Raw genomic sequence first — 15,189 nt, forward strand, 5'->3', positions numbered from 1 at the left:
TGGTCCACTGTCGTCATGGCAACAGACATCCAGATCCTGGACTCCTTCCCATCACGTTTTAAATGGAATTCCAGGTTTATTTTCCATTTTTATTCATTCTTCCACATGTCAAAGGAAGAGGGAGGCAGCAGAGCTGAGCTGCTGTCTGTCGCTTGTGTCATCATTGAATGTTGCATTCACTTGATTAAATTTTTTTTTCATTGTTCTGTCTTTCCCACCGAGACAGCAATTCAAGCCCTTCATACACATGAACACACATATTACAGTAACATGTATGTAAAGTGCATGAGCGTGTGCATGTCTGTATGCGGGTGTAAGCAATGGTTTGTAATGGGTTTTGGCAACACAACCTAAATAAAAAATAAAATATGAAGAAATTAAACGAAACACAGATAATGTTATTTTAGAGAAGTCATAATGATTGTAATAAATTATAAAATAATTGTATGAAAATGTATCGCAAACGGTTAATCAGGTAAATATGATGACCGCGGTATACGACTAGTATCGATACAATTAACATAATTGAAATAAGTAAACATCGCGCGGATATGATTTTCAGATTTATTTAAATCGTCCAGGATATTAGCCACGCCCACTCGGACTGTTCGCACGCTCCACGAATAAAGTTTTGTTACTTTGAATCAACATGGCAGCCGGCCGGGCGTCCTTGGTGGCGCTTGAGCTTCAGTTTCAGGTGAAAAATAAGCTTTTGTCAAATTCAGCTCTTCTTAATATTGCCAGCTGTATGAGAAGAGGTGAGATTTTACGATTTAATTTTGAAGGAAAAGGTTGAATGACATTTTAGTTTTGCGATAAGTGACATTATTTCTACAGAACAGTGACATCTTAAATACAGAAGGCACAGTGTGTTTGACAGAAACATAAAAGTATACGAGAACTATGTTTATGGACGTAACATTTATTGTAAATCGAAACTGACAATAGTTCTGTTGTTTCTTCTAATAACTAGAAGTCTCATAGGAACAGACTCCGAATTTAGATTGATGAGTTTGTTTTTATACGAAATTGGTTTGACATTTGCTAAAATATTAAAGTATGTTACCAATTTAACTGCAATAAGTTTGAAGTTTTGAATTCTCAGAGTATGTTTTTATAAATGCTTTTGAAACATTCAATGGGGTCACAATGGATCTGCTAATATTGGTCTGTTACAGCAAAAATGATTCAAATGTAAACAATAAACACACTGCACTTAACCCCAGGTTATCTTCATTCTAAAGCCTGCTTTTAACCCCTGGTAAACAAAATTTCACACCGCATTTTACCCGGGGTTATGAAACCCTGCTCCAAAGCAAGGTTAGCAGGGCTTTTACAGGGTTAACCCTGCGGTGCCAAACGTGTGCAGTGTGAAATGAAGCAGAGGTAGAATGATAAGACCAGATGCTTCATCCAAAACTGAACAGCGCTTACCTCATTTCACAACATGTGTACAGTCAAAGAAACTGCGCAATGCAAACAATCATTTGAGTTTTTCATTTATTTGAGAAAGTAATGTCTTAGGAGGCTTAAAACAGCCAAAAAGGCCAAACATTTCCCAGAATGGGGCACAATGCGGTTTTCACTCATTTAAAGTGACAGCATACTACTTTTATTCAGTCAGATTGACGCTGCAGTATTTATCCTATCATGACTGTTGACACCAGAAAAAAGAATGTTAACTCGAGGTTTAGTGATGTACAGCGTGAAACATCAGGTTATGAATAGCCCCTGGTACATTATGAGATGTGTGAGACGGATAACCTAGAATTCTGTTTACCTCGGGTTTAGAATAATCCGGGGTTAATGATTTCAAGTGTGAAAAGCCTTTAAGTGTGATTGTGAAATTGAAGAGAATATTGAAACTTCGTTTATCAGCCATGAGATGGGTAAGGTGTGTAAAATTACAACATTCAAACACACAGTTTTCCAATCGTAGTATTTATGAAGCACACGTTTATCTAAAAAATGCATTTCCATGTGCTCTAAGGGTTTACTTATTTCAAAAATATGATACTGGAATTTTTTTGGAGAATTTATAAGGGAATATAATATGTAGGATTAGTACTTTAAAGCAACAAACAAGTCGCTGAGTTGGATCTGGTGTTTTTATTAGCAAATAATCTGAAACATGGGATGAGAGCCTGACGTTGTTAAGCCCTTGTGCTCTTATCTACTTTCAAATACGATTCTATCTTGCAGAGTTTGCTGCCGATGTGCTGTCTAAAACTATTGAAGAGCCCAACTCAACGACTTCTCCAAACGGTAGTTTTAGTGGACCTCTGGCACATTACAACAGTCTGATCAGAGATGGAGTTCTGCGAGAAGATCAGCATCAAAAGGCTGTTATGGAAAAACTGGATCAGATGCAAAAGAATATTCGAGGGTACAGCAATGAGCACTCATCCATTTTCTCAAAGGTAAGCACTTAAAAAGTTGTGGCCACCAGCAAATATCGGACTTGTTACTTAATTTTTGTTAAAAAAAAATCATTTACATTTACAACAGTTTTTCTCCAGGCAAAAGCCACCAAAAGGTTACTACATATACGGTGATGTTGGTGAGTTTTGCAAAATCATGTTGTTGTTTTTTTCTTCTAAGGGCGATAGTCAACCATTGTGATGCTGTTACAGAAAGGATCTGCTCATTGTGTTTTATTACTCTTCCTGGTTTGCAGGTACAGGGAAAACGATGGTTATGGACATGTTTTACGATCATGTAGAGACTCCGAAGAAGAAAAGGGTTCATTTCCATGGATTCATGTTGGACGTTCATAAACGTGAGTTCTTGATTCTCGTTCACACAGAACTTTTAGTTTAGTTTAATCATTTGCTGTATGTTTGGATGTGAAATATCACATGGTGTTGATGTCATGACATGCATGTTCATCTGCAGGAATTCATCGGCTCAAGCAGAGTCTGCCCAAGAGAAAAGTGGGTAAAATGGCAAAAGCGTATGATCCTATATCACCGGTGGCAGAAGAGATCAGCGAGGAGGCTTGTCTTCTGTGCTTTGATGAGTTTCAGGTGAGTGTTACACTCTGGACAATTTTAATCCAAGCCCTTTTAGATCACTCGTGTACGTTGAGATCAGCTGTTATCTTTTCAATCTGTTCAATGACAATCAAAGTCTGAAGGGAGAAGAAGTCAATATAGATTTTTGTCTGTTGAGCAGGTCACTGATATCGCCGATGCCATGATTCTGAAGCGGCTCTTTGAGAATCTCTTTCTGAACGGGGTCGTAGTGGTGGCCACATCTAATCGACCTCCAGATGGTGAGAGTCCAATGAAAATTCAGACTTAGCTAAGCTCAGTACCCATTAGGTAGTGTTACATCTTTTGTCCTTTAGCTCAAAGATAAATGAGGACTGACCTTAGATCGGTTTTACAGTATGTGCTGTTTGCTTTTGTAATTCTTGGTCTTTGGAATCTTGTCTGTGCTGAAAATAATATCTTGTGCAGATTTGTACAAAAATGGATTACAGAGGGTGAACTTTGTGCCATTCATTGCTGTGTTAAAGGTAAACGAGTCGGAGGCATTTTCTGAACTTTGACAAACAGTTGTCATTCGTATTAGATACATTTTTAAATGACATTATTGTACTTTTTATAATGAGATTAAAAGAATTTGAATTATTTCCTCTTGTGAAATGAATTTGGATCTCTGTTAAACAGCATTATTGCCTCACGCTGCGTCTGGATTCTGGAATAGATTACCGGAGAAGAAATCGCCCTGCAACAGGAAAACTCTTCTACCTGTGAGAAAAAAACATTTATTTACTGTATGCGGGGCGCTTTATAAACACCTTGACACACAGAGCAATGTGCATCGCATGTGCATTTCAAACTAATATTTTAACATTCAATGCTAGTGCTTAACTAGTAACCCGTCAATGTAAAATTTGGAAGATTTGTTACATTTTCCCTCTTTTCTTTATTTAGCTCCAGTGAGCCTGATGTTGATGCAGCTCTTGATAAACTGTTTGATGAACTGGCCTTCAAGCAGAATGACAGTAAGTCATTTTTACTAGAGGAAATGAAAAAAGAATGAGATTTTTCTTTGCTTTAAATGTTATTGTGGTCCATGTGTGTTGCAACAGATGCACACTGTTTTTTTCGTAGTTACTCGGCCCAGAACTCTGAAGGTTCATGGCAGGACACTGACGCTTTACAAGGCTTGTGGGACCATGGCCGACTGTACATTTGAAGAGCTCTGTGACCAGGTAATGACTGTCCATTAGTTCCATCTCTCTAATGCCTTGGGTAGCTTTGTCATCTATTTGGACAGATCAGTATCTCTGTCTGCCATGTTCTGTGGTAAATAAAAAAAGCAATTGTATCTTAGAATAAGTTTTAACTGAGATGTGTTTAGCCCAAAGGAGCCAGTGACTACCTGGAGATCTCCTCTGTGTTTGACACGGTGTTCATTCGTAACATTCCTCTGCTCACTTTAAATAAGAAGACACAGGCCAGACGCTTCATAACCCTTATTGACGCACTCTACGAGCACAAGGTAAATAACAATATGCTTCTGAGTTTATTCTCTGTTCCAAGGTCCTGAGCGCTTTTTTTGCGCAGGTTCGAGTGGTGCTGCAAGCGGAAGCTCCGTTAGATGAGCTGTTTGTTCAAGACGACCATCATGACGATCATCACGACACACACGTGCTGCTGGATGATTTGGGCATTTCAAGGGTAATTCCATTCTCAGGTTACCATTGCATTTGTATAATAAAGCTGAGATGTTAGTAAAGCTGTTTATTTATTTTAAAAGAGCCATTTTTCAGCGTTTTGATGATATTCAAGCTCAACTTTATATAGGTTTATTTTTGTTTTCAGTAAATTCACTTTTGTCAGAAACGTGCAGAATGAGTTTTACACATTTGTTCTGCTAAGGTTTCATAAGTAAAACAGTGCTCTTAAGACATGACTCCTATGGATGAACCTGTTTGTCTTCTTGATGGATGGATGTGTGCACGTTCACAGACAGCAGTGATTTGATTATGTGTGTTAATGGCTCAGGATGGAGGCAGCTCGCTGGCCATCTTCACGGGTGAGGAGGAGGTGTTTGCCTTCAAGAGAACATTTTCTCGCCTTACTGAGATGCAGACAGAGGAGTACTGGCTCAAGGGGGAACGGAGCTCTAAGTAGCTTTTATCATTATCCACTCCACGCACGGCGGCCATCTCAGCTATCACAGGACTCACGAGGTGTTGGGATCAACTCCATTTGATTGGATTCAGAACTCTTGTTATGCTGCTGCACTTAAGAACAATAAGAACAAGCTTCTGTTCTCAGATTCGTTCTAGGGATGTTGAAAGGTTCTCGGGATTTGCCAAAGATGTATTTTAAAATAAGGCCTTTTACATTGTTGTTCTGATATATTTTATTGACACCTCCATAACGGTTAAGCAGGTGAGAAGATGATGTCGGCATCAAATTTCAAGGACGGCTTTGTTCTGATGTTTTTTCAGAGATAAGATACTTGGTATCTGATTGTTGTCTTATTTTTTGTATGTGATTTGTGTTTCTGTCTGTAAGATATAACAAGAGAATGAGAGTTATTTATATTTAGTTTCATGAAGGGGAAATGCTTGGACCTTTCAGAATACCCAAAGAGAAAGCGGGTCAATTATAAAGGATGTCTTTTAAGGTAAGCGTCACACTATAGCTTATCCTTAACGTTGTCCAACAAACCCTAAATGTGTAAAAATTGTTGACGCACAACTCAAAAGCGACCATACATAAATGATCCCTTATGGTGTGTGTTAAGAAGTGTGCTAAAACTTTATGGCCCGGTTTCACAGACAAGGTTTAGCTTAAGCCAGGACTATGCCTTAGTTGAATTAAGATATTTGTCGCTTTTATAAAACTGCATTAGAAGACACATTACTGGAGTGCATCTCGAGACAAAACAATGGCACTGACATATTTTAAGATGTTTCTGGGCCAGTTATATTCAGTAGATTAGATTCAACTTTAAAGATGGGTCACTCATTCATTTTAGTCTGGGACTAGCCTTAAGCCTTGTCTGTGAAACATATGACTAAAAAACAGTTCTGCTCATCGATTTACATATCCTACCAAATGTTATTATCAAAAAACTTAAACGATACATAAATCAAATTGTTTGACTTGGTAGAGTACTGAGTAAGCTGTTTCAAATAACCGTCCCCAAGGCACTTAAATAAAGTAATTTCCAAACATAAATGTTTGCACACTCATGATTGTTTTTACTGTCTGTTTTAAACTAAATTATTATTATAATACATTTTTCACATGTCGCTTGGGAGTATCTATAAAACTTTCCATTGTTCTGCAGAAAAATCTTCCTGCCCAGTTTTAGTTTTTCCAGCATCTTTTACATATTTGAGCCCAGTCCAACATTGACCGTATATTGAGATTCACAACTGAGAGACTTTTAAAAAATCTGCAAACATTTACTGATGCTCGAGAAGGAACAGATACATTTTAGAGCCAAATGTTGAAAACTTGAATTACGATCGATATCAATTTTTTCACTACAATGAATCTGAAAGAGTTATACAGCGTATATTACCTTATAGTGTTAAAGAGAAAGACAATCGAGTTGTTTTTCTCTTTTGATTTAAAGGAAAGTGTGGGAATTTTTGACAGATCTTGTCACTTTCCCGAATATGTCAATTGATTTTGTGTAAAAAAATATCAAAGTGTATTTTGTGAAATGACATCTATGCAGGTCAGGAGGAGACCACTTGTGATGGCATCTCTCTGTAAGTGCGGGGTCACACGAGTGTCCTTTAAAAGCAGCAATTCCTCCGACTGTTTCCAGGGGGCAGATCATCTTTTGTGTTTCTCTTCTGGTTACTTTGCAGCGGACTTCTCGCAGTCGAGCGTTGCCGGGGCTTCAGTGCAGGATCGCCCGGGATGCGGGACGCAGCGTCCTGCTCCGACATGGACGCGCGATCGTGGTGGTTTATCGGGGAAAACGAGCGCTCGATCAGGACTCAATCGCGTTCATTTGCATGAATAAATCGTCCAGAGGTATGGCCCGATCGTTTGTGGACGTTTTCTCGGCGAGTGGTCGGACGAAGCCTTTCCGATCGATTTAAAAAACATAGTAAGATGGCAGCTGTGTTTTGAAACAAAGTATCGCTCGGATGATGTAATGTTACACTGTATCACGCTCGCATCGCGATGTAACAAATTCTGACGCTTGATGTTACATTCGTGTTGCTTTAAACCGCGGAAGCTGCATTTGCTGGGTTGCTCTGTGGTAAAATCGAGACTTTTCTGAGTCGGGTTTGCATATTCACGGTCGTATTTCTCGAGATTGCGAGGCTTAAAGTATCACCGAGAACGATAGATCATTCAAACCAGCCAAATGGAAGCGCGAGTCGTATACAAATGTGTGGATCTGTATGCTGTACGTGGACATACATAATGCATGTGAATGCATTTTAAAATTTAAACTCAGATGTTTTAGCAGTGCCCCGTACTGAAATGTGCACCGTAGAAGTGATCCATTAATGGCATGCATGAAGACACAGCTACTGTGTCCACAAAAGCCGTTCGTACATCATTTCAATGAGTCGAGGAAATATGGCAGATGAATCTTTTGAGGAGAACCCCTATGATGCGGACGACATAGACCCTGATTTCGAGCCCAAAAAAAGGCCGAGATCTTGCACGTGGCCTCCGCCCAGACCCGAGTCCAATGCGGGGAAAGCGGAACCGGCCGAGGTGGGCATCATTCCTGAGGAGGAGGAGGAGGAGGAGGAAAATGGCATTGAAGCTCGTGCGTCTGGTGACAATACGGACGCGTCAAAGTCAGCCAACACTGAAGCCCACGAGCACCAGAGCACTGCTACCCCTGTCCTACAAACCAGTGTTGATATCAACTCTAGAGACGCGAACGGGTCTCCAATCTCTTCCCAGCAGGCGCTGACCTCCGGCACCGGTGGTCTGCTTCCTCAGCAGCCCCGAAAGTCATCTGCCCGCAGAAACGCCTGGGGAAACTATTCCTACGCAGACCTCATCACACAAGCCATCGAGAGCTCGCCCGAGCAGAGACTGACGTTGGCCCAGATCTATGATTGGATGGTCCGAAATGTGCCATACTTCAAGGACAAAGGTGACAGCAACAGCTCTGCGGGGTGGAAGGTATGTCAGGTCACGTAGATGTGTTCATCTCTTAACACTGCATCGCTTTTTTGGGTTGTCAAGGGCACGTCAGACTAATCCACCCTTGCATTTGTGTTCTGTGACTTTATTATAAAATCGCTTTGCATTTGCACAGGATGACGGGGGTAAAATGCTACAGATGCTAAAAGGGTGATGTGTGGTTTAATGGATCAGTAGGTATGGCAGATAAAGTCAGCGAAGATGCTGTCATACACCTCATCTTTTAACTCACTCTTCATTTAAGAAGGTATTCGAGTTTTACATGTGGAATATTACTGATATTAATAATCTCTTTATCATGTCATTTCTAACAAGTAGACTTTTGAAAATAACAGAAACTTCCATGTCTTCATTGGGAGTTATCTGGCAACAAAGCTTGTGATGTTGAATATGTAGAGAAGCCTGCTCATCTCTTCCTGCTTGATTTCAGGGAAAAAGCTTTTTATCCAAAGTGGGATCAAGTCTATTGAATGCTCTTGGCATGGCTGGATTTGAAATGGAGGAATCCGGAAATCGCTCTTCAGTTGTCAGGCCAGGAGCTCAGGGACTGTGTTTACTGTACATATGAAGCAATGATTCATTTAACTGGATAGATTTGTTGATAACCCGTAAGAATCAAGCCAATTGAAAAAACAGAAATATTTAAATACGTGGTTCTAATGTTTGGTTTTTGCACGTGCTAAAGTAAATCAGTTGTGGCCTCTTGATCACAGCGACTTGCAGAGCATTCGAGAAACTGTGTGCATTTATCAGAATGTGTGCTCCTGGAAATTGAACTCATGACTGTATATTTAGCACCGTGCACAGAATCCATTTATGAGCCTCCGTGTTTTATTAGTTCACGCATATGCATTTGTTTCTAATATTGTATTTAAAGCTGTCATATCGGTTGCCAAATGCCGCTGTATAAATAATTCCTCCTTGCTTATTGCTGAAGCACTGCTACACAGATTGGATGCTTTAAAAATGTCCCTCCAGATTGCAGAACAATCATGCTCGCTCTGTGCAGATAAAGCCGCTCTGCACGTCTCGCATCTGCCTGCCTCTGAATGACCAAAAAAAAATCATGTGGATGACGTCAGCGTCAGTGTCGCTATTGGCTGTGTGGTCCCCACCTCCACTTCCCATTGGCTCGTGGCTTGAGCATAAGCATCAATCAGCTGACTGGAAACTATGTAGGTCAGTGTGTAGCAGCGTGTGAAGAGCGTTGCTGTTTGACTCTGAGGTACGGCATTGTGTGTAAACTGGCACGGCTGCAGTTCTGTTGTGAGCGGCGCTGTTCTGTGGAAGGAACTGGATCACTGCAAACGCTTATCTCAGCTGTCGTGTTTGTATTTCAGTGATGGACATGCTCTTTCCAATGACGTGCGTTAATAAGGGGTGAATGTAAAAAAAATTTATTAACCCCTTATTACAGTACTAAATTAAATTTATATTATTATAACTTCTGGTTGCATTTGCAGACTTTTTTTATTCGCTTTTTGTTATCGTTTCAGGACAGATTAGTTTTTTGATGAGGTGGAGTGACTGATACTGATCATAGTCAAAGTCAAGTGTGACTACTTTCTTGATTTCCAGTTAAGCCTCACCCAAGAATAATTCTCAAAAAACTATTTACAATAATTTGGTTATCTCTACTGTAACCGACTTCTCTTACCACCACCAAGGAAACTTGTTTATGGTAAGCCTAGTTCTTTGATCTGTTTGTTATCAATGTAGCTATGAATGTCAACAAACCATCCGTGTCTTAGATTAGATTCTCAATCCAATCAATTCGGTTTGTCGGCTTAACAAAGCAAAGCAGGCTTGCATACTTGAACAATGAATTAAGATAGATGTTCTTTTCAGAGAGAAAAAAATGTCCTAAAGATGAAATCAAGTCATGAGCTTTAATGCAAGTGTAATGAGGTCAGCCCGTTCACTCTTTGGGAAGTTCAAAGGTCAGCATTGAGATGCTCACAGGACAGTGCAGTAAAGAGTCCAGACGTGTCCCTGATGTATCTTTAGTCCACACCATTTTTACTCTGACTTGTCTTTTAACAAAGAGGAAAACCATGTTTCGGTGAAGTTGTGAGTTTTCTCATATCTCCAGATACTGCATTATGGATTGGCGTACTCTCTGTACCGCAGTGCACATTAATACAGATCCACTGCACTGCGCTGCGCTGCTAAACTTTCTACATGATTCAGGAACTCTCCATAAATCCTCTAGCTTTCTCTACGAGAGGACTTTTAATCAAGTTAGATGAAAAAGAATTTTACTCTGCTGAAAGGAGGTGTTTTTTTTAGATTCACCCATCATCTGTACACATCAGCTTATTGCTATAGCAGTGCCTTGGTCATGGGTTAAGTAATTAAGGAACACATGAAATGAGTATATATGTGCCAAAACCTTGTACTATGGAAATTTTAACCAAAGTCTGCACCTTAGCATTTGCACAGCGATGCCCTAACATTGTAAAGGCCACTTTTCAATCTATGGTGGCATCTACAATTAAGTGCTTTGCTTAGAGTACCGATACCAAAAGTCTCTTGTTTACCCAGTAACACATACTATGTTGTTCACATGACTTCTCAATCTCTGGCAAAATCAATCAAGTCATCATAGTTTGTTCTTCCTAAATGCCATGTGTAAGATATGCAGCGAAACTGGCAAAAGAACTATGTAATTGTGTCGTGATGCACAGCTCACCATCTGCTTCTCTCTGTTCACAGAACTCCATTCGACATAACCTGTCTCTCCATAGTCGCTTTGTCCGGATCCAGAATGAAGGAACGGGAAAGAGTTCATGGTGGATGGTCAACCCAGATGGTGGGAAAGGGGGCAAAGCTCCACGAAGACGTGCCGTTTCCATGGACAACAGTAACAAGCTCATCAAGAGCGCCCGTGGCCGTGCCGCCAAAAAGAAGGCCGCTCTACAGGCCACTCAGGACGGAAGCTCAGAGAGTTCGTCAAGCCTGTCCAAATGGACTGGCAGCCCGACATCCCGTAGCAGCGACGAGCTTGACGCCTGGACAGACTTCCGTTCTCGTACCAATTCCAACGCCAGCACCCTAAGTGGGCGCCTCTCCCCAATTCTGGCTAACCTCGAGGTGGACGAAGTTCCCGATGAGGACGCTCAGCTGTCGCCCATGCTGTACTCCAGCCCCAGTAGTATGTCTCCGTCCACAGGCCTGACCGAGCTGCCCCGGCTGGCTGACCTTGCGGAAACCATGAACCTCAACGATGGCCTCTCTGACAACGTGATGGACGACCTTCTAGATAACATCAGCTTGACGGCGTCCCAGTCTCCAGGTCAGGATGAGAACCTACAGGAAAGCCCAGTGTTTACCTTCAGCTGCTCTGGGAGCAGTCTGGCAATTCCGTCCGGCAGCTATGGCTCGAACTCCATGTTCAGTCCTCCGTCCGTCACTGGCCTGAGGCAGTCTCCAATGCAAACCATCCAGGAGAACAAGCAGGCTACGTTTTCCTGCGGTTCCCTCTTTAGTGAGCAAAGCCTGCAGGACTTGCTCAGCTGCGAGTCTCATGGTCGCACCGATGTCCTTCTTACCCATTCTGATCCGCTAATGTCACAGGCCAGCGCCTCCCTTCCCTCTCAGAATCCCCGTCGCACTGCCCTTTTGCTGCGTAACGACCCCATGATGTCCAACCAGGCTGGGCCCGGTGGACAGACGGACCACAAGAAGGCGTCGCCATCTGGATGGCGGCTGAACATCGGCTCGAGTGGCGAGGCCGACTACCAAAGCCTGACCAAGCAACATCTCCAACAGTCTCCCTTTAGAAGCACATCTATGCAGCTCAACTCGGATGCGTTGTTGGCAGGTCTCAACGGCAGCGTGACCAGCGTTCAAGCGGCGCCTCAGGACCGATTCCCTTCCGACTTGGATCTTGAAGTGTTAAGCGGCAGTCTCGATTGCGATATGGACACCATCATCCGCAATGATCTGATGGACGCCGATGGCCTGGAGTTCAGCTTTGATTCGCATCTCATCTCTTCTCAGAATGCTAACCTGACTTCAGATAGCTTCTCCAATACCAAACGAACCTCCGCTCAAAGCTGGGTACCAGGTTTATAAGTCCCAAGAATGTAGTGACGGGCCAGAATGCAGCCTTTTTGCCAACTGTCCACTTTACACAACTGTACATTGTTATGGAAAGCTATTTAACATCTATTGGAACAAGTCAGAGTCATCTCCAATGACTAATACAGTTGGCGGGGTTATATTTTGTGACGGTATGTTTTGTATTGTCATAAATGATGCTTGTTTGATGGACGTATATAGAGTTTCATCCAATTTTTTCAGTTTTATCTCATCACCAATAAGAAAGTATTGAACTCAGCTGCTCGAGGAGCTCCGTAGAGAGAAGGATGTCTTTTTATGAAGGCTTGACCGTTAGTCAACTTTAGAAATTACCCCATAAATCTTTATTGTAGAATGGCACCACTTCGTATTAGAACGGCACGTTTGCCAATCCCCACGTGTTGCCCCGTGTCCTTGTAAACACTCGTAACGAAACAAAGGATTTTCATTCTCTAACCGTTTAAATTCTAGTACGTAGGTGCTTTGTTGTGAGTTGTCGTAGCCGTGATCGAGGTTTCTAGTCCTCACGTTGAAACAAACACTTGCCTTTTGCCAAACCGGTCCTCGGGACAGTTTCATCAATGGCCTGTTTACAACACAAATTCTCAAGAATGTTTTCCAATGGCAACAGGAAGTGGCTCTATATCCAATGATCTTTTTGTGAAACTGGAAAAGGGAAGGGGGTTGTGTTTCGTGAAACCAGTGATCCTGATGTATCCTTGATCCTTTTACGGAAAAGTGAATTATGATACGATGATAAGCTATGTATTTAATGTTCTGCTGTATGAAGCTAGTTTGTCTGTGTTTTCCACGAAGTTCCCAACGAAAGCTTTGTGTGCGTTCGTCCTGCTCGATACGAGCATCTCCCTCTAAACCACGTTCACTTCCGACGTTTTAGAATTATGATAAGTTATATATTTATACTCCTCACAAATATAGAGCCTTTTCGGCACGGATTGCTTGCTGTGGCGTTACGAATGCTTTCGCGAACGAATAAATGTTTGCAATTCTTTGAAATTTGCATGAATTTTTTCAATTTGTTTGTAAGACCATTCTTGTGTATAATGCGTATATTGTTTGTAAGACCGTTGCATTGGATACTGGTAGTGTTTGTGTATGTATGCTGTATATGGATAAACACGCATGCATGCAACAGTTTACGTAAGAATGGTTTCTGCTCTTGTTTCATGAACGTGGCCCTAGAGTTTGTGTACATATACAGTGTATGCACATATATTGAGATTTGTTATAGAGATATAGATATACTGGAAAACTGATCAAATAAGGACTACTTGATGTTTGCGTATTTGTAGCAAGAAAGCAAGCTAAGAAAGTGTTTGGTGCTAAATTGCGTCGGGTCATTCATACGTAAGAGATGGTAGCGTATAGCCGTTTCATCTGTGGTGGCATTATGTTTAAAGCATTATTTGAAAACGAAATGCACCGTTGTAGAATTGTAAGCTTATCTTCAGAAGGAAGCTGTGATGTACTGTATTTCACCAGTTTTCTTGATAATGCCAGACGACCAAATGTGAGGCTGATAAACAACGTCACTATTTTGTTTTACATTTTAATAGTGCCATTCAGGGACAGGAGTTCTTTTTTATACTTGCTGAGGATTCAGTAATGTTATTTTAACATCACGGTTGAATGTATGTTTGTTAAAGGAAGACGTTTTCATAAGCACTGATTTTTATAATCTGCTTTTTATAATCGGAAGATGACTATAAAAAGCTGATTGTTTTTATCTTTCTTTCTGTAAATGATGTCATCCCTTCTCAGTGTGATGCTTTCGTTACTTTAGTTTTAAGCTTGAGAAATCACCACATGTAATGTTATTGTTTTGTTGGAGTTGGACGGCTTACAGAGTATCTATCACCTTTAAAAAACAAATGCTGAAATTTAACTCGGTCCTAAATGAATTTCAGTCTTAAAGAAAGAACATCACTTAAATTGGTTAAAACAAAATATAGGAACTAACTCGCACCCCAATTGGCCATGTGTAAGCAATAGATGTTAGCTTGACTTTACCTGTGTATTTCCATTTTGGATCATGTAAATTAGGGCGTGCAGAACAAGGTGCATGTAAATAAAGCTTGTACAACAAAATACTTCGACTCCCTTTTTTTATTTTACGGTATAGTTAAAGGGATCGTTCAGCAAAAAAATGCAAATTCTGTCATGTATTACTCACTCTCTAGTTGTTCCAAAACCTGTCTACATTTCTTTGGTTGAACACAAAGAAACATATTTGGAAAAATGTTCGCAACTGACATTCTGGAACATCATTGACTACCATAGTAGGTAAAATGTAAATGATAGTCACACTGTTTTCTAGCCTCAATTCTTTAAAACATCTCATTTTGTGTTACAGCTTTTCTGTATCTCAGTGGTAAGAGCATTGCTTTAACAACGCAAGGTTGTGGGCTCGATCCCATGGGATTGCACATATCTGTGTAAAATGTATAGGATAAAGCAATGTAAGTCGCTTTGGAGAAAAGCGTCTGCAAAATGCCTAAATGTAAATGTGTTCAACAGACCAAAAAATCCCATTATTCTCCTACTATGGAAGTCAATGATGCTCTAGATATCTCTGCTGCTAACATTTTTCCCAAATATCTTTCTCTGTGTTCAGCAGAACAACTAGAGAGTGAGTAATTCATGACAGAATTGACATTTTTGGGTGAACTGTCCCCTTTAATACAATTTTACAATTGCCATTCATCTGATCATCTGAAAATAAATGTCATTGTTTTCACATATTTATTCGTGTGCATCTGTGACAAGTAGCAAACCTAACAAACAATGGCATGGCATGGTCAACTGTTCTTGATGTAATTACAGCCGGTGGAGCAGCGTATTGTTGTCTTTGCTTTAATCTGGATTAAGGCTTTAATTGACAAACATTCACAGTTTCTCATTTATTTGACATAAGTGGCATACAGTA

At 40.8% G+C, this 15,189-nt stretch overlaps 2 protein-coding genes across 4 annotated transcripts; both read left to right on the forward strand.

The window, feature by feature from the left end:
* The first annotated feature begins 646 nt into the window (after positions 1–646).
* On the forward strand, positions 647–5,564 carry afg1la (AFG1 like ATPase a). 3 transcript variants are annotated; one of them, XM_056767050.1, is made up of 13 exons: positions 647–758; positions 2,203–2,420; positions 2,520–2,560; positions 2,678–2,779; positions 2,896–3,026; positions 3,175–3,274; positions 3,462–3,520; positions 3,675–3,757; positions 3,942–4,012; positions 4,122–4,222; positions 4,372–4,512; positions 4,578–4,691; positions 5,019–5,564. In XM_056767050.1, exons 2-13 carry the CDS (start codon positions 2,311–2,313, stop codon positions 5,145–5,147), a joined length of 1,182 nt encoding a protein of 393 aa, XP_056623028.1. In that variant the 5' UTR covers positions 647–758; positions 2,203–2,310; the 3' UTR covers positions 5,148–5,564. The 3 variants fall into 3 exon arrangements, with proteins under 3 accessions (XP_056623028.1, XP_056623027.1, XP_056623029.1); XM_056767049.1 differs by having other exon boundaries at positions 650–758; positions 2,509–2,560; XM_056767051.1 differs by having other exon boundaries at positions 652–697.
* Positions 5,565–6,736: 1,172 nt separating this feature from the next.
* Positions 6,737–14,345, forward strand: foxo3a (forkhead box O3A). Its single transcript, XM_056768601.1, has 2 exons — positions 6,737–8,138; positions 10,875–14,345. The coding sequence occupies exons 1-2, from the start codon at positions 7,563–7,565 to the stop codon at positions 12,234–12,236; spliced, it is 1,938 nt and encodes a 645-aa protein (XP_056624579.1). The 5' UTR covers positions 6,737–7,562; the 3' UTR covers positions 12,237–14,345.
* Positions 14,346–15,189: the final 844 nt, after the last annotated feature.

This window comes from Triplophysa dalaica, chromosome 15 (genome assembly GCF_015846415.1).
Source record: "Triplophysa dalaica isolate WHDGS20190420 chromosome 15, ASM1584641v1, whole genome shotgun sequence".
Lineage (NCBI taxonomy): Eukaryota > Metazoa > Chordata > Actinopteri > Cypriniformes > Nemacheilidae > Triplophysa > Triplophysa dalaica.

What these genes read in the sequence shown, in the direction of transcription:
- foxo3a (XM_056768601.1), top strand. Translation starts at nt 7,563, where the DNA reads ATGAGTCGAGGAAATATGGCAGATGAATCTTTTGAGGAGAACCCCTAT. An exon ending in ACAGCTCTGCGGGGTGGAAG is followed by an intron (nt 8,139 to 10,874) that starts GTATGTCAGGTC and finishes CTCTGTTCACAG; the next exon opens with AACTCCATTCGACATAACCT.
- afg1la (XM_056767049.1), top strand. Translation starts at nt 650, where the DNA reads ATGGCAGCCGGCCGGGCGTCCTTGGTGGCGCTTGAGCTTCAGTTTCAG. An exon ending in TGCCAGCTGTATGAGAAGAG is followed by an intron (nt 759 to 2,202) that starts GTGAGATTTTAC and finishes TCTATCTTGCAG; the next exon opens with AGTTTGCTGCCGATGTGCTG. An exon ending in TTGAAGAGCTCTGTGACCAG is followed by an intron (nt 4,223 to 4,371) that starts GTAATGACTGTC and finishes AGATGTGTTTAG; the next exon opens with CCCAAAGGAGCCAGTGACTA.